The sequence below is a fragment of the Gymnoscopelus microlampas genome, assembly GCF_963454915.1.
Source record: "Gymnoscopelus microlampas genome assembly, chromosome: 20".
NCBI classification, from domain to species: Eukaryota; Metazoa; Chordata; class Actinopteri; order Myctophiformes; family Myctophidae; genus Gymnoscopelus; species Gymnoscopelus microlampas.
In genome coordinates, this window is record NC_139957.1 from 31,170,516 (window position 1) to 31,197,602 (window position 27,087).

The 27,087-nt window shown below is 41.0% G+C and overlaps 1 protein-coding gene across 4 annotated transcripts; it reads right to left on the reverse strand.

Moving 5' to 3' along the window:
* Positions 1-616: 616 nt before the first annotated feature.
* Positions 617-26,714, reverse strand: aspg (asparaginase homolog). 4 transcript variants are annotated; one of them, XM_084043884.1, is made up of 18 exons: positions 26,234-26,714; positions 24,382-24,511; positions 22,144-22,197; positions 18,396-18,507; positions 18,058-18,183; positions 17,854-17,937; positions 17,144-17,270; positions 16,423-16,535; positions 13,971-14,156; positions 13,767-13,880; positions 13,514-13,633; positions 13,101-13,196; positions 9,530-9,693; positions 6,613-6,699; positions 3,682-3,781; positions 3,507-3,572; positions 2,982-3,026; positions 617-2,245 (listed from the first exon to the last, which is right to left on the reverse strand). In XM_084043884.1, the coding sequence occupies exons 1-18, from the start codon at positions 26,532-26,534 to the stop codon at positions 2,201-2,203; spliced, it is 2,070 nt and encodes a 689-aa protein (XP_083900010.1). In that variant the 5' UTR covers positions 26,535-26,714; the 3' UTR covers positions 617-2,200. The 4 variants fall into 4 exon arrangements, with proteins under 4 accessions (XP_083900010.1, XP_083900011.1, XP_083900013.1 ...); XM_084043885.1 differs by lacking the exon at positions 22,144-22,197 and adding an exon at positions 23,023-23,058; XM_084043887.1 differs by lacking the exon at positions 22,144-22,197.
* Between the last annotated feature and the right edge of the window lie 373 nt (positions 26,715-27,087).

Sequence of the window (27,087 nt, forward strand, 5' to 3'; positions counted from 1 at the left end):
CGGCAGCCGCCCTGACGACACAGATGGCAAACACTATAGCTTTTAATGGGCTGAGACATTTTTCACAGCCACATGCGATTGAAATGTTATCTTTGTTGCTACATCCATTTGTATTAGTGGAAATATAGTAGAGAAAGACATGCAGACAAAAGTGTGTGCAGTTCAGTGTTAGCCTGCATGGGTGCAATTGATTGGGGATTTCTCTTAGTAAAAAAGGGCCTATGCTGTCGATAGCATCCCATTATTATTCAGAACACATTCCTTTAGAATACAGCCAGGGATCTGGGCAAAAAAAGAAGACTGACAAATCCATACACTTTCATAATACATCACAGAAAAATAACCAGAACAGCAGTAAAAGTTGCAAATAATTTACAACATAGTAAATCATCAAAATATATCCATTCTTTATATAGCCGTGTGTAGCCAGGGATCTGGGCACACTAATGAAAGTGACCTCCAACAATTGAAGTTAAATTCAGATGGATAGCCACGTTCAAATCAAATGAAATGTTTGCACGAAACCCATATACCCTATACTGTTCAACATGCTTTTCAGGTTTGTATGCATGACAGGACTTGTTAGCATTCACACTGATTGCAGGACACCTTTCTTTGAAAGATATTTTATTTATGCTTTTACAAGACTACACTGTGGTTTCAATCAACATTACAACATTCAATGACTGCAGTAGTACATGTGTACATGTGAACACCCAACAGTTTTTAACAGTAAAAAAAAAGACTGACAAATCCATACACTTTCACAAAATCACAGAAAAATAACCAGAACAGCAGTGTAGACAGAGCAGTAAAAGTTGCAAATAATTTACAACAAAATATATCCATTCTTGTATAGCAATGTGTAATAACAGAATAAACTCTATTCAATATAATGTTTTTCTTTGTAGGTAATAACATAAAAGCACTGCAAAATGACCTGAATTGCTGTGGCAATTTAATTTGAACAAACATCACCGTTGGTGAGCAGCAGAGATTAACGCTGATAACTATTTCTGGCATAAATCCGGCACAACCTGCCAAAGGCTCTAAATTAAGAAATGTAAATGAAACACTTCAGATAAAAGAAAGTAGACACTACAGCGAGGATGGAAATTCTTACAGAGCTCACACAATAGTCTTAATTTGACATGAAGTATAGTGAGGTATGCAGGCTTTCAAGCTGGGGCAGCAAGGTAGAAACTGGCTGGATGAGCATGGATGGTTATTGCAGTTTTGTTTACTACAATGCCTACATGTAAAACTAGATATAGGCCTATGATAGGGTCAGATGTGGCTTCTGTTGCTCATATCCAACCCAAAAGTATGGACACAACCCTACTGTGTCCAGTTTAACATACCACTGCATACAAAATCACATTTGAACATACAGTAAGTTAGCTTATTGTCAGTATCAGCCGAGCAACAAGGGTATCTATCCTCTATATAATGTGCCAAACCCCCTGGGAGAAGGATTACTAAGGTGGATCGCCACACATACAACCAGCTCCCACCAGTACTTACCACACATCTTAGTTATCCAAGCCATGGTAGTCATAGGCTGAGTTGGCGGTGCCCGGGATCAAACTCAGAACCTTGCAATTCAAAGGTGAGCACTCAACCGACTGAGCTACCCGGACACAATAAATAAGTCATTGTAATCAACCGCGTGCTTCTACTTATTATGGACATTTAGCTCTAAACAGATGCAAATAACACAGCTCAGGTAATATTTGTAAAAAGAAATGTGTTTGAAGAGATCCTTATATTTTTGGAATTTTACACAATACATCCCTCAGCATTTTTCCCCCAATGTAAGTCTAGTCGAAGTTGCTTAAAATGAACTAAAGTGAAGTCACATTACAGAGTCTGTCTTTAATACTTTGTATTAAAAACATTGGATTCAAATATTCAACATGATAACATGTTTTCATATACACAAACTGCTGTGGTACAATAAAACACCCACACTTAGTGCTACACAGTAGTGCTGCCCACTCTGGGCACTGTGCTATACTTATATCATTGAAGATTCAAAGCTGTGCTTGAAGAGGTTTGGACGGATACTAGATTAGGGCTGAGTATAAATCAGACTTAAGAGAGACAATGTGAAACTTGAGTACAGACTGATGAAGACAAGTTGGGTGTATAAATGAATGGAGAAAGTGGACGAGTCCAGTTGTTTTCATCCAGCACCATCCTAGCACCCAGATGGAGGTGCCTTGAACTCAATCACTCCACCGTTCTAAGAAGAGAAGAAACAACACTCAGTGATGTCTAGTCTGATTTATACTTGCTTGGTCGCACCAAAAATAACAATCTACAAACTCACAACGAGTCACATTGCGGCATTGTGAACTTGTAAATCTGCTATTTTAGGTGTGCGGCACTGGCATACAACTAAGTATAAATGAGTCCTCTGTCTTCAGCACTCTTCACTACCAGTGCATGCACGGAGATCAGGTTGCACAGGTTTAGGATTCCCAAACATTTTCACAGAACATTCTCATAGTAGGTCAAGTTAGGAGGTATAATTCAAATACAGCATAGCAAAAAAAATAAAAGGGGGGAGGGTGAAGCAAGGTTGGGTCAAATCTGTGTAGCAATTATTAAAATGGTGAATAAGAAGTTGCTTTATTTAAAAACCACTCTCGCATTGACATTTTAATTCATTTTACCAAAAAAACAACAGCCTTGCTCCACCCGAGGAGTCAATATAATAATATAATGGATTGCAAAAGGATTAAAACTCTTTGATGCAGCAGCACTTTTGGGATAACATCTGTGCTGCCAGTATTAAGCCAAGCTGGCATCCAAAACTGTCACAGGTAAGTACTAAATATCACCACACAAAATGAATGGAACACAAAATGCATGAGTCACAGCACAAGGTGTAGGAGACGACCATAAAAGGGAATCACAGGAGCCATGCTAAGAGAGATCTCACTCTCGATATGGGAGAAACACTTCCAGTCATTTACCTCATCCTCATCCTCATCATACTCATTTAATTCATCAAATACGTTCTGGAACAGCAAGAGAGACATGCGGTTGAAGGAGAACATTATTTTGGAGAGAATCATAGTGCAATTAATGTCAGTGCTAGATTGGTACAGAGCATCTTATGCAAAAACAACATAAGAGTCTAAACAGTGAGTATGAACAGTGAATATGAACATTGAGCCTGAACAGTGAGTATGAACAGTGAGTCTGAACAGTGAGTATGAACAGTGAGTCTGAACAGTGAGTATGAACATTGAGCCTGAACTGTGAGTCGAGTCTGATCAGTGAGTATGAACAGTGAGTCTTAACATTGAGTCTGATCAGTGAGTCTGAACATTGAGTCGAGTCTGATCAGTGAGTATGAACAGTGAGTATGAACATTGAGTATGAACATTGAGCCTGAACAGTGAGTGAGTCGAGACTGAACAGTGATTCTAAATAGTGGGCGATTTGAGTTTAATTGACAAAGGAATGTAGCTGCTGGACTGGAAAACAGGTGTTACCTGGGCTTTAGGGCTCATGAGCTGTCTTATGCACATCACCACGTCCTTGTTGCCGAGAGCCAGTGCCTAGGAAAGGTGAGAGAAAGTTACGAGCAGACATTAGATTAGAATTACATTTACATTGAGAACATTACATTGACATTTTCGATTATTATTACATCATGCCACAACTCACCACTCCACTGGCTGTCTGTCCATCATAACCTGGTTTATTCAGGTCAGCTCCAGCCAGACTCCATATCTCCAGGCCTTCCAGGTCACCGATGGCTGCTATTCTGAAAACATAGCAAATGACAGGGTTAACTGTACGGTACAAATTCCACCAATCCATCACATTATTAAAGACAAATGGCAAGCTTTATTTAAAAAAAACAGGATAGTGAAATGTTAATTGCATCGACTACAGACCCATATGCCTTGTTGAAATGTACTTCAACTCCAACTTCACTTTGTCACGTTACAAATGTACAGGTGTTTTTTTTGTATAAGCTATCTATAAATTGTGCTAAAAAAAATACAGATAATAATTAATCTATACCTAATATAAACATGAAGTGTGTACTAAAAACAATATAAAGTAAGAGACATCACGTGGCAGCAGATATTAAATATGAATTAATTGTGTGGGAACAGAGTGTATTCACAGTCATATGGTGACATGGCTCAGTGCCTGTTCAGCAGCCTGACTGCCAGCTGTGGAAACTGTCCCTTTTTATTTATTTGTATAGTAGCATCAAATGAACAGTTTAACAGCAACATGCTTCATGGATAATACCAGTTATTTTATGCATGTAAACAAGCTGGAGTGTTTTCGTTTTATGACAGACAGTCATGCTTAATATTCTTCTTCTTAATATTCAAAGTATTCACCTCTGAAACAGTAGATACAAGCTGAACTCGATTGTGTCAACTCAAAGCTTGATAAAAATGTATCATCCAGATAAACAAAAAGTAAATGGGCACCAGCCAGTGTCTCCTCTGGCTGCTGACGTTGGAGATGTTGAAGAGATTCTCAGCTATGCTGCTGAACAGCATTCCTGCTGTTTACGCAAGACTGGGACAACTGGTCGTACCTGTGACGGCTATGTAGGATGGGTCGATGCTGGGAGAGCTGAGAACATGCTCTTGTGTGTTTATTTGAGGGTTGTTTGAAGTACGTTACATGCTTGCAGGCAACAAATACGCATACATATACATGTGTACACTGTATTTGTATGTACTGTATATACAGTACTTATACATACAGTATGTACGTATATACTTAGAACCATTTCTAAAATCAGAGCATTCCTGTCCTTTAATGATATAAAGCCATACATGCTTTTATATCTATCTATTCCTGTTTCACTCAGAAGCAAATCTTGCGCCTTCAGCTTGTCTAAAACGCTGCTATTACAAAGTGAATGGAAAGAAACGCATCCACAGGCTGCCTACACATTTTAGAATTGATAAAATAAATGTACTTATCACATTAAAAGCACATCTTCAATAGAATCCAAGGTTGCATTTCTAACCTTTTAATTCCTTATGAGCCTGTTCGTAACCTGAGGTCTGGGGGAAAGTCTCTTCTAGTTGTTGTTAGATCTAAGATAATGTGGATCAAGCGACTGCTGTCACGGCCCGTAAACTATGGAATGTGCTTCCTGAAGAGTTCAAATGTGTGAGTGCTACACTAGGTTAAGAATAATGGTATTGGTACTGTTGAAGAAAAAAAAACAGGTGTTCTTAAATTCTATTAGCACATACAGTGAAATGTGTCCTCTGCATTTAACCCATCCTAAGTATCAGGAGCAGTGGGTGCTACAAGGGCATTGCCCGGGGAGCAGTAAGGGGTTAAGTGTCTTGCTCAGGAACACTTCAACGACGACAATGCAAAACCGGAACTTTCTGTTTCCCAGGCGGCCCCTCTACCCATTCAGCTATGGCCACCCATAGTTGTTTTTATTGTGCGACCTATGGTTCAAGAGTTATACGCCAAAATGTGATGCGGTCTGTTATAGATGCACCATGAGGCCGTTTTGAAAAAAGGAGGAGGTTATTCCTTGGCCAATTTGGGAACCCATTCGGTAAAAAAAAGAAGAAAAATACATATTTATTTTGGCTCTGGGGCAAAACCTCCATTTTCGTGTATAACAGCAACTCGGGTTTGGCTCCTCCCCTTTCTTAGTTCACTTCCTCCCGGTTGCTTCTGTGTTTATTCGTACTAACAACAACAACAGTCTTGAGAGATTATTTATTTATTCATTATTATTATTATTATTATTATTATTATTTCTTGGCCTACTGGGACTGGAGTCTATGTGCATAGTTTCAAGCTGATCGGTCCAGCGGTGCCAAAGATGAGTTGCTCACAGGCACTCGGACAGACAGACATACGGACGGACGGACTGACTGACGGAGATAATGAGAAGGCCTTGACATAAAAGTATGTTCTCAGAAGTGATTTGAAAGACATTGACTTTGCTAGCTTTAGATCATCAGGTACGGCGTTTGAAAGCATTCGTTCCCAGGCCACAAAAGCCTGAACGCCCCAGGTAATGAAGCACATTTTCGTAACAATCAAGGGAGTCCTATCTGAGGATCGAAGGCTGCACTCAAGCTTCATATTATGGGACCAGCATCCTACTACAATTCTAGTAACCGTCTTGAGTAGGTGAGTAGGTGAAGCTACCCGGTTCTCCTCAGTGGCTGGACCAATTGCTCTGATTTTGCACACAGCCATTGACCATTACCATCTGAACTTAACTGTGAAGCCTGTTTTTCACTTTCATCAAATCTCAGCTTCTTATTAGCGCTTTTGTGTCAAAGAATGTCGCCATGGTTACGGGGCTGCCCAGCTATGGGACGAACTTCCTCCCGGGTTGCCAGATCATGTGCGCATATCCCTCCACGGATGCGTCGACCGGGTATGGTCTAGTATCTAAAATTTAACAAGGAAGTCAACAGTATAATCTTAAAATCAATTCTGAAACTCACAGGCAACCAGTGAAGAGAAGTGAGGATTGGTTGTTGTATGGTCACAATGGTTAACAGTCAGCAGCTTGATTCTGCACCAGTTGGAGACGGGAGACTAGACTTTTTATGGTATATACACACAATGTCTTACCTGCACAGTTCAGTGCCTGCTTCCTCCAGCTCATCTCTAGAGAAATGGGCTCCTGTCTTCCTTAGCAGTTTCACTATATCCATGTGTCTGAGTGGTTAGGAGACAAAGATGATGATCATTTATTCTTTAGGACAATAATATCTTCGTGAAACATGAACACAATAATTATAGTCTAGTAAAACAATAAAACCATACACATTCTCAGTATTGCAAATTATCAGCCCTAACCATATTAGCTTATGGTTAGGGCTGATGGTCCCTACAAACACAGCTGAAGATAATAATGTTAATTGTGAGTCCGTTTTATTTAGACGTTTCTGTGTGCCAGCATGAAAATAACTGTACAGGAGCTGTCCATGCTGGCACACAGTAAAACCTGATATAACACACGCACTATTAACAATATGAACCCTAGCGTCCCTATTCTGGCCATGTCATAATAGGCAAACGTTCAGCAAAAATGGCCAGTCTACAAGATCACAACGCGATGGTAGAACAGCTATTTACTGTAAAGAAATTTGGTATAGAGAAAAAATGGATGTGAACAAGTACAGTATAGACCCCTGGGACCAGGGCACCCTGGTCAACTAAATATATAGGGTTTAAGTGGTTAAAGTTCGCTGGAAGCGAACGCAGCTCGAAAATATTGTTGCGAACGCGGAAGGAGGCGTGGCGAAGCCGCGCCTCCGCCCAAGTGGAGCATACTATGAAACTCTGCTCTCATTGTGTGTCTGTGTGCAGTATGTGTGCACTGCACTGCCTGTGTGCAACCAACAGAGCGGCGCCAGAGTGCAGTCAAAACACACACACACACACACACACACAGTCCGTAAATACACACACAATGAGAGCAGAGTTTCATAGTATGCTCCACTTGGGCGGAGGCGCGGCCTCCTTCCGCGTTCGCAATAAACTTCAGCTGTGTTTACCCATCAAAATGTCAGCTCTGAAAATATCTATTATAAATCATTTTAAGACTATACTGAATTGAATTTTGGATTTATTTTGTACAAAAGTAGCACCTTCAAACTGTAGCTTCTGAAATTGTGCTGACAGAGGTTATGTGATGTCAGGGTGATTTGTCACCAGACAGGTAGGGACAGGTTCTCTACGCCCTCACAGTTAACCACCCATGAGGAGCTACATAGGGTGCATTCGAAAATTGGAATGCACCCGGGACTCTCTCTGGCCGTTTGGAATTTCAGGGCGGTCAGAGCGCCGGCGTTCAAAAAGTCTGAGGGCTGAGCTCTGGGAGAATCCAGAGCGCAAACTTACCATTCCAAGTAACATCCAGAATGTCAGAGCGTCTGAACAATGGAGGAAGTAATTGCAAAATGCGGTGGTTGCAACTTGTTGGAACCCTATACAGTATTCAACATGCATCTACATGTAATAAAACAGGTAATAATCATGTTTATTCATGGGATGAATTAACGTTAAATTGAAATAATTTTATGAGTATCTACTTTGACCGTTCCTAAATTAACTGATATCAGAGCACGCCAGAGTGCTGTGAAATTGGAGCAGATTCTAAGAGCGTAATTCCGAACACACCCACAATGACTTCAGCAGCTCCATGGAATGAACAGCGGAAGAAGAGGGCAAAGATTTTTGAGCACTGAATCGCTTTGATTTATATAGTTTACTAAAATCAATGCGGAGCTCAACATATGAGGCAAGTTACCCATGACTGCAGTTTCAAGCTGTAGCCTGTAATTGTTTACAGGAGTGGACTAGCCTTGGGCTGTACGATGTAAAACACAGATAGAATAATTGTTGGGACTTAAAAATACACTTCCTGTAGAAGAGTGTCAGCAAACCAGTATCTGCTATCTGTGAGAAACTGGGAGCTGGGTGGTAAGACTGGTTCAGAGGACACACCTCTCTTTTGTTCCCCAACCTCTAACATGTCCTTCCTTATATGGGTACCTACCACGTTGTAGTGGCGTGTGGAATGTGAATGTCACCAAAAGGAGTCACAAACGCTGTTGACTTAAGAGTCTTTCTGATTTCCTGTTCTAAAAAACAAGCATTTCACAGCCAAATGACGTAAACGAAGATGGGTACGGCATGGTAGATGAGGTGCGTGTATCTGCAGGTGTCGTTGCTACACAGCAAAATCCTCAGTGATATATATATTTTTTTTGAACTCTGAGAGTGTACATGTTTTTGTGTGTGTGGTAAATAGATAAATAAGATTAAATAAATAAATAAATATAAATCCTTGCTATAGAGTGTTTCCAATCAGGAGAGAGAAATCACACAGGATACAGGATAAACAAGTTAAATTGGAAGTGATGAAACAAAAAAATAGCAATACAACTTGAACTGGAACACTTAATTTGAAGTTGATAATTACACACACACACATTTTCAACATGACACCCCAACAGACACACACAGCACGTTGCTCCCTAGCCACGGGAAACAATTAGAGCAATGTCATTGAAAGACAACACAAAATAATCACAACTTTGATAAAAATAAACACCACCCGCCTGGACTGGAAACATTACAATTAGCCTAATTAGCTTATAATTATTGCTTGGCCTCTAAATTCCATTAAGAATCACTCCTCTGGTTGCAACCCCCTTCTGACAGTGTCTACTCCATCGCTCTTTGGAGGTGATTGTCATTTAACTGAACCGGATTCCCTACCATGTAATAGACCTAATGACCCCCCCCCCCCCACACACACACACACACACACACACTATTAACAACATATTTCCATTCAAGACTGGGATGAAGATAAGGTATTTAAAATGGATGTTAATGGCCAAAGGGGGATTTTAACTGCCGCACTTAAGTCTTCACAAATTATATCATTAATCCCACGCAGACACGAGCACGCACATGCACAGACACACATACAAAGTCATCGTCCATTAATTGTGTGAACGGAGCAGAGTGTTACCTAAAGCGGACAGCGTTGCGTAGGGGCGTGTCCCCGTAACGATCTTTAGCATAGACGGTGGCCCCGTGGCTCAGGAGGTACTGCACCACCTTCAGGTGACCCTCACAAGCAGCAATATGTAGAGGGGTGCGTCCATCATAGTCACCCAGACTCAGGTTACTGCCCTGAATAACAAGAGAACATCAAGTTAAATATAATTTACACTGTAACCCCAGGGAGGCATTTAACCCATTGAGACCTGAAGCCGATTCTACACGTCTCCTAAATCCCAACAGTTTTCTGAAAAACGTATGTTTCTATATCAGTGGTGCTCAATCTTTTACATGTCAAGGACCCCCAAAATGATATGTTTTTTGCCGCGGACCCCAATCAAAATATTTTGTTCCAGGGACCCCCCCAGAAGCAAAGATGTGAGTTAAAAATGTTTGCTTTAAAAATATATATATTCAAAGATTTGCACACATTTTCACAAATTTTCAAAAATAGCAGATATACAAGCTCGTAGCGCGGCACGAGTGCCGCGCTACGAGCTTGTAGATCTGCTATTTTTGAATAGCCCAAAGTGTAAAATAATGCTTTTTAGCTCAAATCTAAAAAGGTCTTAATGGGTTAAACACATGAACCCCAGCGTCCCCATTCTACAAACTTGCCAAAAATAGGCAAAGAGATTTGGTGTAGACTGTAGAGGGAAAAAAGGAGGGGGGGCTAGTATAGACCCCTAGGAGACTGCAGTCAATGATGTATAGGGTATAAGTACTTAAAGGGCAAGACCACTTTGGTAGAGGTTTGGGTTGTGTATTTACCTTGCCATGATGTAACTCCAAAGGTGGGCAAGAAATCAAAAATAATTGCTCCATTGATTAGAAATGGATAATTCAAAATATGCTCCTCATTGACTTACATTGTACGGTAAAACAGCTCTCAAAGTCACTCTTTTAGCACAAAAACGAACGCAAACAAAGTTGATTCAGACAATATAAAACATCACCAAACCCAGTACTGTTTTTTTTTTTAAATAAAAATGTCAACTTCCTGTTGATTTTGCCATTTTTAATAAGTAGAAAACCAGGACTGGATCGGCGGATCCGGATCCAGATCTCCAAATAGTAAAATCAACAGGAAGCTGACATTTTTATAAAAAAAAAAAAACAGTACTGGGTTTGGTGATGCTCTATATTGTCTGAATCAACTTTGTTTGGGTTCATTTACATGTTAAAAGAGTGACTTTGAGAGCTGTTTTACCGTACAATGTAAGTCATTGAGGAGCATATTTTGAATTATCAATTTCTAATCAATGGAGCAATTTTTTTTGATTTCTTGCCCACCTTTGGAGTTACATCATGGCAAGGTAACTACACAACCCAAACCTCTACCAAAGTGGTCTTACCCTTTAATATGTCAAGGTAGATGTATGCTGAGACACAGTAGTCCAGGTTTTTCCATGCTGAAGAAAATCTAATGACACCCCTCTTTTTCTCATGCAGATCTTTAAAAGGCCAGAAAACCAATGCCCCCCTTTTGACAAACGTTTCTGACTAACTTTTTTAAAATTAAACCTTTGTAGAGAAAAAAATGGTAAAGACCACATTTTCACGAGTGAAAAGTGTCCAAATTGAGTGTGCAAATTCTAGGAGTTATCATTATGGTCAAAGCTGACCACAGATGAGGGGGGTAAATTATGTTCAGTTAATCATTGACAGTATATGTAGAGGGTCTCTATAGCAGCCCTACCTCCATTAACTACAATCAATGACATGGCCTGCACTGACAGGATCAACAAAGAACACTTGTGTTGCCTCCATTAGTGCCCCCAGTTTCATATACATAACGCCCAGCTCACACTATAGGAGTTTTAAAATCTTAAACAATTTCGAAATATGGTTGCATCACACACACACACACTATAGGATAATCTTATAAGATTATCTTCTCTATAATCTTAAAGATGCACACACAAGATTTTAAAATAACACACTACAGGCCCGGGCGCAGCAACGCAGCACCTCATGTGATCTCATCTCACATGATCACAAACGGAAGCACATGTAAACAACAGAGCCGGTTAAACTTGTGGAGGTAATGGACAAATGGCTCTGATATGTCTGGGAAGACATGTTATGTGTAGACTGTCGTGTTCTTGTCACACATCGACGACAAGCCTCAGCTGTAGAACGCACAACAGGTTGTTTCAGCCGGTCATTCACTGAACATCTGTCTCCTTGCAGACCTCTCGGGCGAGGTCCACTCCTGTCGTCCCACTCGGACAGTACTTAATAATATAGTCATCCAGATAAATACCAAACTTATTTGAAAATGATCAGGGTGGCAAGATCGCCTATGAGCAAATCGGGAAGCTTGAATTTTTGAACACCTCACACTATGGCATAATCTTGCCAGATAATCGCAACAGATCAAGCTTGAACCCAGAACTTAAAAAGTGTTCATTTTTCTCTGAGAGTCTGCATTTGTACCCTACACTCTCAAGGGTCACAAACCCGTAAGGGACTCTTTGGTTCCTAGCTGTCAATCATTTAGCTGTGGACCATAGGTGTCGGAGGGGGGGTCAGAATGGCCTGAATGCCCTGATTGTGCCCACACTATTTATTTCCCTTAAAATAGAACGTCCGAAAATGTATAATTTGGTCTTTATCCATGCTACAATTGTTATGTAAAAACATATTAAAGTGCTTATAGTTAGTTAATTAAATTCCGAGGAGTCCATTTGGTTACATTTGTATACTCTCCTTCGGAGCTACACCAAAACTGACACCTCATGTCACCGTCTGGCCACGCCCACCACTAATGTCCCCTGAATTTTCCCCCATGCCGGCGCCTCTTCTGGGGACCCCCTGGTCCCCTCTCCCTGGTCATCCATGGAGCACACGTTGAGAACCAGTGGTGTAGCTCATAGAGGTGATAAAAAGATGATGCTTTAATTCTTTCCTCTGCTTAGTCACGGATATCATAAGTTATACATAGTGTATAAGTAAATCAGTAATGTCAGCAAAAGTGCGATTTTTTTAAGTGGACTCTAAAGGGTTGTCCACCCCAAGCACTGTAACTATAACTATAATTTTGTCCACTGTCGTCATAGTTGTGATTAGAACACTTAGAACAAATGTTAAAACAATATCTTTATATATATTTTTTTAAATGGTGAAAATAGCCGATCTACAAGCTCACAATGTGTCGCATTGTGACACGTGAGCTTGTAACTTCTTTTTTATATAAGTAGGGCATTCATTTATGACAAAACATTAAATAAATGAAATATGGAGATACAAGGTTTCTGTCCAACAGCAACGACATGCTCATAAATATATTCTCATACAGTGGTTGTACTCCGGCTAGACAGGCCAGAGCAGACATACACGTGACTCTCTCAGGAAATGGATGGGCCTGCATTACCAGTTTGGTCACATATAGACAGACCCGGTAGGTCAAAGCACTGCCTGTAACATCCTATGTACATACAAACACAGCTTCGCTGTTAGTGCAAACTGGCTTCTTCTTCTTCTTTCAATCAATCACACAACGGTTAATGATTATCCATGTGTGGATGGCTGCTCACCATTTCCCTGATGGCCTCCAAAGCCTCCACATCACCAATCTTGGCAGCGGCACATGCCAGGGGTGGCGTCAGGGCATCGCGGATGGCTTCCAGCTCCTACGTATGCACATCACATATTGTGTACTTAGAGACAAGTGTGTGCAGGATATTAGCTGACTGAATACATTAGAAAAAAAGTGTTTAACCACTTAAGCCCTATTTTCAAAGAAATGTGTACATGTTTTTTAAACCCATCTAAAAGCTTGCAACGCGTTGTGAGGATGTGTTATTTTCAAAAACACTGGGATATTTTCTAAGAATGTTCGCCTATAATGCCCAAAATAGGAGAACCTGGTGCCTTGTCAGTTAAAGGTCAGAACATGATGAAAACTGTTTTGTATGTTTGTGTGTCTTATAGCTGCTGGTCAGCTCACCTCCTTGCAGCTGATGCTGAGAGACTTAGCAATGACCTGAATGAAACGGCTGTCACTCAGGGAGAGCTTGGCTCCCTCCAGGTCAGCAATCATCTCACCCCTGAGGTTCTTTTCCATCATCTGAAAGGAGACACACACACACACACACACACACACACACACACACACACACACACACACACACACACATTTTTTCTTCACTTTTTTGTGTTTGTTTATATTGCATTCTCTCTCTCACAACACACACACACACCTTCTTTTTGGCCCGTAGATCAATCTCTGACTTAGCGAGGACATAGGACAGCTTGGACAGGGCAGCCTCTGGAGTAAGGTCACATCCAGCTATCAGGCCTGCGTCCATCAGAACCTGATGGGAGGAAGAGGGTTACGAAATGGGAAAATAAAAGATTTTTCTATCTCAAGACTGCAGTACTGTTACTCTGAAAAGAGTCATTGCCTTGCCGGTGGCGTATGACGTCGACACACTCCCCCTCAGACACTGGGTACAGTTGATGATGATGACACCCCGGTCTGTAGCCTTCTTCAGCTCCTCGAGCAGGTCGGCGCGGTTGTCGGGGCAATTCCCGCTGCCGTAGGTCTCCAGCACCACACCCTCCATGGGCGGTTGCAGGAATGCCCTCACCTGCACCCAGATAAACACAAAAACCTCAGATAAACACCCCACATCCATTCTGTCCAGCTAACCGAGCTAGAAGCATGTCTGAAAGGCTTGGATTAACCACATAAGCCTTATTAAAAGGCTAAATAATGCAAGCTCACAGATGCAATGCATTGTGAGCTTGTAGATCTGCTATTCTCAAAAATATTTTCCTAATATGAAAAGCCCAAAATAGGGACGTCAGGGTTAAAGTGGTTAAATATCAGCGATTAGTATTCCATTTTATCTACACTCCTCAACCCTCCACACTAACCCGCCCCCAACCACCCCCCCACCCACAAACACACACACCCCTGCCTCTCTCCTAAAACCCCATCTGGTGCCATCTATTCAACCAGTCCCCCAGTCAATGGTTGACTGGCACTGGGAGACCCTATACAACATCAGTAGCCCTGGCATCTGGAGCAGGGACAGTTGGACTGGCAGCAAGGAAAAAGGCATTATTTTTCCAAGTGGTTGCAGGAACACAGTCACCAGGAAAGAGCAGGGATTTCAAAGTCAACTTGTGCTCATGTTTTGAGATCAGGGTTGATGTAAGTAATAGCAATTAATTTTGTAGTCTTGTTTTTTACCATTTGAATTTTGGATGCTTCCTGGATAGAATAATTCAATACAGATATCGAAAGATGCCCAAGCACAACAGAGACAGTAGGCACAGGAGAACCTGGTGCCTAATCAAAACTATGGCTCATAAAGGCAGCTAGATCTTGATGGCCAACCTGGGCAGTGGGAGCAGATTGAGACAGTAAAGCCTTCCTCCCTTCAGCATCTTTGGGGCCGGGCAGATAAATGTTACCGTGCCTATGCCTATGCATGGTCTTTAGTGGGTGATTGGTCATGCCCCATATCCTGCATCTCATTTTTCACCGTGCACACACAACTTTGAAACAGAACTTTGAGGTAATGGAATATATGTAAGGCTGTTTAAGCACTGAAAAGCATAACTGTAATTTATTACATCTACAGACAAAAGCAGTGGCTTGTTGCCTTTATAAATTCCATTCTAAGACAGGGAACAGAAAAAAACAAGCACATGTCAATTCTCCTCCTCGTTTGAGACTGCAGTCCTGTTATCGGAGATGCTTCTTTCTAATCCTTTCAACTGCCATTTGGTGCAGGTTTCAAAGGTCTAGTCGGACATATTTTCTAGGAAAGAGATTGAACAAAATTACTTAAGCCCTACATCATTTGTCATACAGTGAATATCGAAAATAGCTGATCTACTAGCTGAGCTGGTAGATCTGCAATCTATATATTCTTAAAATTTAGATTATTATTTTACTCTTTTGAAAAATGTCCCTATGACATGCCCAAAATACCAAAATACCAAGTTGAAACAAAAAGAAAGAAAGTAAATTACTAATTTATTCAGGAAATCAGTAAAGGGATACAAAAATATATCCTTCCCCATTCTGTAACGGAACAGTTCCCTGCTTAGACATACCACTTGGAAAGTGAAGTCAGTCAGATCTGTACAAGAGGCAATAGATCAAACTGAGTTGCTGAATATAAAATAACCAATACAGCCGCCCCCCCCCCCCATGTATCACAACAAAACTCATGGCCAAGGACAACAAACAATTTCTGGAATACGTCAGGGAAAGAAGAACATTGCTGTTGATCCAGTTCAGAAGTAATTCATTACACCACACCACAGCTGCTCTACAGTTATAAGCCTGCTGTGGTTGCATGGAAGTCAAGCATCACTTTAATGCCACGCTACATCACCCTCTGCGCAGTCAAGCATCACTTTAATGCCACACTGCATCGCCCTCCATTGCCCAGGAAGGGCAGTGTTGCCATGTCCGCTTACTGTAAGCGACTGCAGGCTTATTTTGCTGTAAAGTTGCCTGCGTTTTTTTGGGCTTGTTTCTAAAGTGTAATTGCTTATTTTGGGCTTGACTGTCCACATTTTTTTATTATTAATTATTTAAACATGTGGTTCTCAAACATTTTCATGTCATGGACGCCCAAATTAAAATGTATTTGTCCCTAACTCTCATCTGAAAATGTTTTGTGCCAGGGAGCCCCCGCACCAGATTTGGTATGGGGGGAATCTTCTAAATATTCCACATTTTATTTCAAGAATTTGTTTAAATAGCAGCTGTTTTCAAATAACCGATGCATATAGGTTTAAAGTGCTCATGTGGTCTATAGTCGCTTCTTTTGGGCTTGTTTTCGTAGATCTGGTTGCTTGTTTCTCTCACAAGATCTGGCAACACTGACTCACGGTAGCAGCAGTGATCCCGGGGAAGAGCCTGAGCAGACCCACGTTCCGGTTCAGCTCTGTGCTCACGTGGAACTTTGCGGTAGTGTTGGCCCTCCACACTGTGTCCCAGTTGACTGCAGGATAGATGGAGAGAACAGTTCAACAAAAGGCAACACCCCCACCTCTACTGAGTGTGCATCTCTAGAGACTAAGTGAAGTTGGCACCAAGGTTGTTATAGTTTTGAAATTTTCACTCATTTTTATTTAATTTTGACTTAATGATTTCAATAGATTTGATTGCTAGTTTGATAGTTTTGTTTTTATTTTGTGAAAAGTGTTAGTGTTAGTTTATTGTTTGTTTTTGTAATATGGGGTAGTCTTTTTATTTAGAGTAGCCAATTATAAAAGCAAATATTCTTCTTCCCCATTTAGTCGTTATGCCAATTGGATTCCTCTCCACACTTGCTATTTCTTAAGAAAAATATTGGATACTGAAGTCTAAAACTAAGGATATTTTCTCTATGATTTTTCTTAATGATTTTTTTTTTCTCTATGATCTTTCTGCTAGTTTTGTGAACACACAATACCGTTTCAGTTAGCTATCGTTTTTTGTAAAGCCTCATTTTTATTTTCGAGTTTGAGTTCTTTTCAATTCTAGTTTTCGTTATTTTGTTTAGTTAACTATAATAACCTTGGTTGGCACACAACAACAGAACAGAACCCATTCCCACCCCTTGGTTACTTGTGATATCCACTTCGGCGTTGGCTAGTGGGGCCAGGTTAGGAGAATTGAAGGCATTGAAGCTCCCTGCATCCACCTTGGTCACACGATTTCCCCTGTACAGTTTGTTATAGAAATACAGGCAGACCTGAAGACAGACAGACACATGACAATGATATCTCATTCAATGCATAAAACATTGACCCGGCCGTTACACCTACACTTGTTATACCTTTCAAGCTTGGAATGTGGAATGTGGGGACTGTCGGGTCTCTTCTCTACATGTAAAGTGTCTTGAGAGAACTTGTTGTGATTTGACACTTTAATAAAATTGAATTGAAAATACTCATAGTTTGTGTATTTTATGTTTTAACTGTATTTATGGGACCGCAATGGAAATAAGCCTCTGGGCTTTCTTGTGCCATCCCTTTGACTATAAATGTGCATGTTTTTGTTTGTACATATGCTTGTTGTCAATAAATCAATCAATCAATACTAAATAGGAATTGTTGCAGCTATAATGTTCCAAAGGGCCTTGATGTCCAACAACAAAGTAATGTATAATAATTAACAAAAAAGAACAGCAGGAAGTTATTGTTCAGAATCATCCACGATTTCACTTTCACTCCCTTTCACAAATCCAATCTCAAAGGCTCATGATCACCACATATCAACATGATCCAAGAGCACGCAGGTGATCCGCATTTCAAGCGGCAGCCCAATTCACTCACCTCAGGAATGACAAACTGTCCAGCGATCAACAGCGCCCCCAGCAGGTTGTCTCTGCCGTCGTTCCTCATCTCATAGATTGGCACCTGAAAAAAGAGGCCTTTATCTTATCAGCAGGCTCTTATCTTTAAACAGAGGGCAATAAACGATTATAGATCCAATGAAAAGATTTTGCTTGTCTGCCCTGTGAAGAGAGACGCTCTCACCTGTGAGCCAGTGAGGATGATTGGCTTCCCCAGGTTCTCACACATGAAGGAGAGGGCAGAGGCCGTGTACGCCATGGTGTCTGTGCCATGGAGGATCACAAAACCATCATAGTTCTCATAGTTTTTCTGCAGCCAAATACCACACACGAGACACCACATTATGGATTATGGAATATTTCACATGCACAATGACAACCAAATAAAGAATGTTGAAGAAAAATTGCCTGTTGATGAAATGTAAATGGTTTCTTGATTTAGTGACAACATGCTTTATAATATAATAACTAAGGTAGGGCATGTTAATGTTGGAGCTATGGAGTGTAAAATGCAATTAGTACCTCAATATCCTTTCCAAGTCTGCCCCAGTCATCTGTTGTCATGTTGCATGAGTCCAGCAAAGGGCAGTACTCCATAATAGAGTACACGATCCGTTTGTTGTTTTTATGCAGCCTGGATTAAGAAACAAGAATCAATATAAGTTCCAAACATTTTATGATTTATACATCTTATTTTATTTTATTTCAATTTGATGTTATTTCAATTTAAATGATTTCTAAGGATACTAGTATACTGATGTAGTGGGGTTTGAGATGGTGGAAGAGCCTTTATGTGTATGTCCTTGTTTATATGTTTTCGTTCTGTGGTGTTTTCTTGTTTGTTTTTCTTGTTTTCTCTTGCTTTGAGGACCCCCTCGAAAATGAGATGCTGCATCTCAAGGGGCTTATCCTCCAGTGAAAGTTCAAATAAATAGAGTAACCCACAAATACACAGGACAAACACTGCAAAAATAATTGTATGCATTCAGTCACAGCAAGTGCAGACGTTTTACTCTCAGACGCATTAACAACACAGCATTAAGCAAATGACCCTATTACAAAAAAAAAAATGTTAATCACTTTTGTCTTGACTATGTTCACGTAATAGAGTTGGATCAGGTTACGTTTAAATTAGAGGAACAGCGCCGAGAGAAGATAATAAGCAAGTGAAGCGGGGAATCCTAAAAAGCAAGCTGACTTTATGAAGCGAGACAAAGTCTATTTAGCTGGGCCTTCTGTTTCAGCAGCAGGGTGCCAGAACCTGTTTCAACCCACGGATAGAGAATGATGTGTGAGGTGGGAGAAGGGAGGGGCATAGTTTACTTATTTCAGGGACAACAATACAGCTCTTTCAACTGCAGTATATTCCTGTTCCTCAGTAAGGCGCCAGTGTTGTGTGGACCAATATGACACTGTATGATAAATACAGGCTAAGCCAAAAGACAGAAGGTGGCTCATGTGTGCTTCAGGATTGCTGACTGGCTATGTTCAGAGTGGCAACCCAAATCAAGTTTTTTGACAATTCCATACTGTAATCAGATTGGTTGTCAAATCTGAACAGCAACAGAAAATGTTTTTTTTTTGCTAATCAGATTTGAGCCACATTCGTAGGTGGTTTGATATACCATTCAAATCTGTTTCCTGAATATGTGTCTCAGTCTGGACAAAGACCCAGGAGCCTGAATGCCTGATTTACTTCTTTGTATGGCGTGTCACTCGTCGAAAATAGTCGATCTACAAGCTCGTAAGGAGTCGCACAGAGCATGTCGTTACCACAGCAACCAGTGCAGATAGGCTGTGTTTTATGCCTGAAGAATAAACAAGTCTGATCTGATCACTGATCGACAGTCAGTCCTAAAAATCTAATTTGAGAAAAGAAATCGGATTGCCTACAGTCTGAACAAAGCCTTTGACCTACAGTAGCATTCTTGTCCAAATAAAAGATGGGTCAACTGAGGTTGGGGCAAGAACCCATGTTGCCTTTTCATTCCAATTATATGAGGAGAAGCTCATACTGAGCCCAAATGTATTACATATTTATGCCCCTTTTAAGTAGAGTTTAAGTTGGGTGCCCGGTTATGCCGCCTGCGTCTCTCTCCTAATAAAAAAAAAAAAGAGCGTGCCCGGCTAAGCAGCTGTGAAAAGATTTTCTTTTTTAATCTCCCTTTTTAAAGATATACACCCCCCCCCCCCCATTATCATAGGTCTGCTTCTTAAAATGGAGATGGGACTGAATAGAACAGCAGGGGGAATCGAGCAGGCGAGCCCCTGTCTTTCTAACCAGCAGCCTGCAGACACTTCTAATTAGCCCTCGGTCCACGTGCAACCCTTGAACATATGTTGTTGATAATCTTAAAGCCCAAGTGCCACAAGAAACAATATTCAAATCACCAATTATTCACAACGTAGCCTTAGGTATAGCAGGGCATTGCATTAGCATAGCAACGTTAAGATGCCTCATAGCAGCTAGAAATTAAAGTAAAGCTGAAATAAAGGTTGGAGGGTAGGGGGGAAAGAGCCCTGTGGCTTGCCTCTCAATATTGAATGAATACAGCTTTTCAATAAATCAATAAACTAATTGCCTCCTTAGAAGGAAGTATTCAAAATAGGCTAAGCAGATGCATAGTATAAGGAGCAGACCTAATAAACTTGCATATGAATCTGTTTCAGAATGATAGTAATATGGTATCAAGTCAGTTTTGTAGAACAAATATTAAATCACAAATCAAACACTACACGTTAGTAAAACGATATGCACACTTGTAAAACATATTAGTTTGAGTGCCATTAGTAATATTAGTTTTGTGAAAGCTTGATCATAGCTGAAGGTGTCTGATTCTGCAAAATAGGACATGGGATTTAGTGAGGACCTTCCAATTTACTTGTAAATTGAAGAGTAAAAACGCCAAATAGGGTGATGTTTAAGGTAAACAACCTGAGAAACCCCAGTGAGATTAGAGGGACTACGAATGTACACAGTGAAATCCTGACTGTTAGCTTAACTCTGAGTGCAAAATAATTTTACACTCAAGAGTTAAGCAAACACTCAGGATTTTGTTGTGTAGTGAGAGGGTCAAAGGCTGTCAAATAATGTCACTTCTCCAAACCAAGTACAACTGGGGTCAGTCAACAACAGTGACCCCAGGGCAGCCGCTCTATTACTCAACCGCACAAAGTCTTGTTCAAAACAGACAAGCTGTGTGCCTGGTGTGTGGACCCTTTATCTTTACCACAACTCACCCAACCCTCCCCCTTTTGAGGATCTCTTGATCCTAATCTAGATGTTGGGGTGAAGGGGCTCTGTGGAGATTATGCTCCAGGGAGTGTACTCCAAAGACCCCAGAGTGAAAACTGCTCAGACGTTTGAGAGAGGGAGTCCTGGCTAGTGGACACTTCTTGGGCCTGACCAGTCAGGAGTCCATGGTATGACGCTGTCAGTGTCGTACGACAAAGTATAATCAGGCATCACTGTGAACACAGCATATGCACCAGGAGTGAGATAACAGGTATCAAAACACTGTGATGAAGGCCATGTTGCTGAAAAGCATCTGAGCTTTTTTTTGTGTGCTTTTCTTCTTTTTTTTAAAAGGTCTCCCCTATACCACATCCCAGTCATTTCTGTTGCACCAAATATGTTTCAGTGTATCCAGAGAGCACTCGTCTCTCCACTTTTGGGTATCAAAACCCACTGGAGCGCAGAATTCAAATTAAAAATTAGTTTTACATTAAATTAAAAGCCTCAATCTTGCCGGTACGATGGGACAATTCCTTTTTGCTAGGATGGTTTGAAGCAACTGGCGCTTGTTTTTAATTTTAACCAAACTAAACTCAATCCATTCGAGACTAAGTCCACACGTACATGGGTATTTTAAAAAACTGTTTGTTTGCGTCTACATGAGCACGTTTAACCCATTTAGACCCGAGGCCAATTTTAAAAACGCCTTCTAAGTCCTAACCTAAGTTTTCAGAAAGTCTTCTACTTTCTATTCAAAAAAGTGTTGCTATATACATGGCAACATCTAAAATGACACAAGAAATGCATAGAAATAGTGCAAATAGAACTTGGCATAAGCCTGCAAGGTCATCAAGGATAGGGCAAGTGCAACGGCAAGTGCTACGGGCTAAGGTGGAGTCTGAAGAGGTGAGTCTTCAGACTACGGCGGAAGATTGGGAGTGAGTCTGCAGTTCTAACTGCAATGGGGAGTTCGTTCCACAGTTTGGGAGCCAGAAGGGAGAAGAGATAGGCTTTGAAGATAAGGGAGTGCCATACCTTTGGTTGCTTTGTAGGCCAACATCAGTGTTTTGTAATCTGTGCGGGGAGTAACTGGGAGCCAAGGGGGTGAGCGGAGAAGGGGGGAGACATGTGAACATTTTGGCTGGTTGAAGACCAACCGTGCTGCAGCATTTTGGATCTGCGTCATTTTGTTCATACAGAAAGAAATTCGATAGTAACAGAACATCTCTGGGCAAGTGCTAAGTGGATTCAACACGCAATGACAGCGGGGAATATTAAATAAATGATAAACGCCCACTGCAATTATGCTTAGAATGTGAGAAACCTCTGTTTCTCCGTCCACACAGAAACACAAATACAACGAGTTTTCAAAAAAGGTTCGTTTTCAGGGGACAAAAAAACGTTTGCATGTGGACGAACCCCCTCAAACGCATAGAAAAAGCTGTGTTTTAAAAAACAGTACTGTACTGTACTGTATACTGTACATGTGGCCAGAGTATGGAGCAAAACGAGGTCACCATTGTACCTACACTCGTTTTTGTCCTAGGAAAATAACACCTGCAACTCCTCACAAGCTAAACCTCCTAGGAGCAATGATGGAAATGGTTTAGATATGTCAGGGTTATCTATTGAGGCTGGTCCGGTGCCAGTCATGATAAGCAGCTACCGGTAGCTCGTTGACAGCCACAGTGGTGAGGGCAGAGGAATAGACATAACCTGTCCCATGTCAACCTGCAGCTCTACTGTTATTGCATCCCTTCTTCTGGTCCCCTCCTCCCACTGCCAGAGGTGACAGTCGCAGTCCTTCCTGCCAGCCAAGCAACCCCCTTACGTTTGAATGCAGGGAAAGCATGGTTATTAAAGCACTCTCATGCACAGTGCAGACACACAGTATGCTACCAGTACTACACAGACCCGTGAAATAGCTGGTCAGCATGGAACGTTGGCTTCCTGTCAAGGCAACACAAGCAGTTAAGAGTGCTGCCACTCTGGGAAGAACAGCAAGGCAGGGTTTTATTTCATCTCTTCCTTTTGGATTGTATCATGACAATCCCAATCACACTGGCAGGTTTAAGCCAGTTATTCAGAACAAACATTACCTACTAGTCAAAAACAAAAACAGAGCCTATATCTCCCTCTTTTCACAGAGATCTACATATTAACTTTAATATTGATATAATATAGGACTGACAAATTCATACTGAACACAAGGGTAGCCTATCTGTCTATCAACTGATTTACAATTATAAAATACTGGCTAAAAGGTAGACAAGTAGTCTAAAACAGCTACTGGAATGTGTTAGGCGTCTCGTTAACATTACTGATGTTTTACATAATTATAAATGTATTCCACTGCAGTATTGCATGCATGATGTAACTTGTAACTCCAGTTTTAGTATTTGACACATTTTCTTAATTCAAAGTGAGATGTTATTTTGGCGTAAGATGTAAAGTTTTCAGCACCAACCAAAGCTTTGCAGTTTGTTGATCCGGTCTGGGTCTAAAGCGTATATGGAGAGGTCTGTGTATATTTACTGTATGTGTGTATGCAAATTACTGGATAGTACAGTAGGTGAGCTCTAGACCAGATCAGAGCACTGAGCAGTAAAAAGAAACCAGGCTTTTCACAGGTACTGCAGAAAGCCTGGTGTTGCAGGGTTATGGCTGTCCCTGGAATGAGTAATGACCTCACTTCCTGTTCTTTTACTTCCAGTCAAACGGTAATTGTAACAGCTATCACGTGACATAAGTGGCCTTGAGACCCAATGGTTCCTGAGCCATGTGGCCCTGCTATCACATAGATAATCACATATTTTCAATGTGTTTATCTATTTCCCGTTGTCATTAAAGTAAAGACAAAAATTGCAGAATGCAAGTGATGAATACACACTCCAAGGTCATGTTGGCCAGGGGGTTAGTGGCTATTGAAGTTACACCGGATGATCATACTGAATATTTACAAATTAATATTAAATATCATTAGCACATGAAATGCAACTTAAATATTCAATTTTCAATCTGCTCCCTATATGATGTGAAATGTTCACACTTCTGAAACAATAACAACAATCTGAAAAGAGACAATATTCCTGTAAATCAAATTTTGGGAGTTACAAGGCTTTCACCAAAAGTTACAAAATGAAATAACAGCAGTGATGTGAAAAAAACTAGCTATGACTGAAAATAATACAATAGTTGATAACAGCAGAATAAAATAATGATAATTTGTAGAAATGTGGCGACTGGGTCAGGTGGTTGAATGGTCTTACTTACGGAAGGACCAAGATGTTTTCTGGTTCGTCATAGTACTCATACATGGATGTCTGCTGGGCATACTGTTCATCATGGAGGATAGGAAGCTTGCGTAGGTTCTCAACAAAAGCATTGGCTTTTGGGGCCAACACTGTGGGTCACAGTAACACAAGAGGATCAGTGTGATTTTATTTCCATTTTCTTTGTACCATCAGTACAGTGACTGGTATTATAATTGTATTCCCCTGGAACTAAGCACCACACATCAGTCTCATACTGAACCCTAGTGGTAAAATTGAGCATATGGTGTAGATCAATCAGAAGTCCATTCAATTTACCAATAAACCTTTATGTATCTTGGCTGCTGTAACAACTTAATTTCTTCCTGTGGGATGAATAAAGTGCAATCTAATCTAATCAGATGAATGATAGAGTTTTCATTCAGTGTTTTCACTTCCTTCTGCACAACATACTATTAACCCAGGCACAACAAACTTGAACACAATGAAGTCAAGCCACAAACATTACTGCCAAGTCACATTCTGAATTCTGAATATGAGCCATGGGGAAACTCTTCATGACTCGAACCATGAATGAGAGATGAGACGTGGCAGCTGGGAAGACATTTGAGCGCTGGCCCTGGAATAGACGTCACCTGACAGACTTTCTAAATTTAGGATCCACAAAGATCGTGTTTCTACAAGCACAATCTTTGGCCTTACACAATGAAAATCAGACAATTCAATATTAACTTTTTCAATCATCAGAAGATAGCCTAACATTGACTTGGAATGTAACATTCCCAGGCTATCTGCATTCTGATTTCCTTAAGTTCACCAAATACTTGATCAATACATTTCACTTAGTTTTCACCTACAAAATATTCAAACTGCCTCACTCCTTTTTACTGAAGTGCAAAATGACAATGTTTACTTAATGGTGGCCTCAGGGTACGGATAAGTAAACAACCCCATGGGACAACTCCAGCCTCAAGTCAAAAGTTAACGAGTATCTCGTTCAGTGCAAATGTAAAAGAATGGTGAGTGACCTTGCGGAGTCCTGTAATGGTAATGTTTTTAACATTGTGTGTAGTGAACCACTTTTTGCTCAAGATGTTGCACAATCGCTCACCTGTGTGACCTCCTAGTTACTCATTGAGAGAGGGGGGAGAGAGAGAGAGAGAGAATTGCTTCTGTGATTTTGCCATGCAATGTCATCATTCTTGTCCACACACAGTCGCTGGTGGATTACAGAATGCACCTGTCCTTGGACTATTCCAAAACCAGATAGCATTCATAACATTGGACAGGACCCCTGAATGAAGGCTGGTGTGTGTCCTGTCCTGCCAAAATGCCTGGTAGTGTAAACTGTAAAGTGACATCTGAGCCAGAGTCAGAAGATAGGTTACACAGTACAAAAGGTGGATAGTAGTGCATAAAATTGCATTTGTTGTGCAAAAATGTGCCGAATCGGTTAGCCCTACCTAGCCCTAGAATGGCTGTGATTTTACATACATTTCATGTATTCCAAATATTTGGAATACATGAAATGTATGGAATACATCATGAAATGTATGTAATATCACAGCCATTCTAGGGCTAACAGAGACCATAACCGTTACAGAAATATACCTTTAATTACCTACCTCCAATATAGTATTGTAATAGAGTTATTAGGCTACTACTAATCTTACAAACATATTTAGCATATTGCCGTAGATGTTTCATTATCTGCCCTGTCTGATGTTCGTGTCTTATCAAGTCAGAAAAGGCTGCTATGAGTCATCTCGCATTCCCCAGAAGCAACCCAAAAAAGATATATAGCCTACAATAAAATAATAAAATAAAACTCGGAAAACAATAAATAACGCTACCGTTATCACGGAGGGTCATTCCGATCGTCCCCCCGGTGTTGATGACAAGGACTCTCGCCTCGGCACAAGGAGAGATGATGGATTCTACCGAGTCGTTCAGATTAGTGCAGCTCGACAACTTTCTTCTCCGGGCCGAGACATTTCCACGGTTTAGGTTGGTCTGCGACGCGGAGGTGGTGAACAACTCCGACGGGTGGTGCTCGATGTGGTTCAACTTCGGATGGGACAGCGCTCGGGCCAGGGATGTCATGTTTTCAGAGACCGAGGAGGGATTTGAGATGGAGCGCTTCCATTCCGCCATGATAATAACAACCGTGACACGGCACTGTCGCTTTAAAACGTGGTGGTCAAAACACGATGATCTTTTAAAGGGCTAGAGGCCATTCCAGGTACATCCTAAACTAAGCGCATTTTATCATTAACCTGCCTCGGCCTCCTACATTAATGAGCAGTACATTGAGCAGCTGACTCCACATTGCTTCGCTTGTGTGTAAAGGTTTGTTGTGTTTTGGGACACAATACACTTTCTAGCCCCACGTGCTCCCACACCAGGATTTTTTTTTTTGCTCCCACGCCAGGATGAAGATGCACTGCGCAGGGGGTATGACGCAAGACAGACACACAGGATGCTGGTGGGTGGGCGTGGCTGCACGTCACCGCCACCGAACGGAAACCTTGATTGTATTGTTGAAAATGAAACAATGAAAGTTGAAAATGTTGACATGTATTACACTTTAAGGTTAGTCCACACCAATGCAACTCCTTGCAACATGCAACTACTTGCAATACTTGCAACCATTATCCCCAACAATGGCAGTGCAAGGAGTTACATTGGTGCGGTCTGCTTTAGGAAC

Bases quoted from the DNA above. Each gene is read 5' to 3' on its own strand.
- aspg (XM_084043884.1), bottom strand. From the start codon at position 26,534: ATGGCGGAATGGAAGCGCTCCATCTCAAATCCCTCCTCGGTCTCTGAA. The intron at 13,634-13,766 runs GTGTGTGTGTGT...GTCTCCTTTCAG, and splicing joins ATCTACGGGCCAAAAAGAAG to ATGATGGAAAAGAACCTCAG. The intron at 3,782-6,612 runs GTAAGACATTGT...CTATGTTTTCAG, and splicing joins GCAGGCACTGAACTGTGCAG to AATAGCAGCCATCGGTGACC.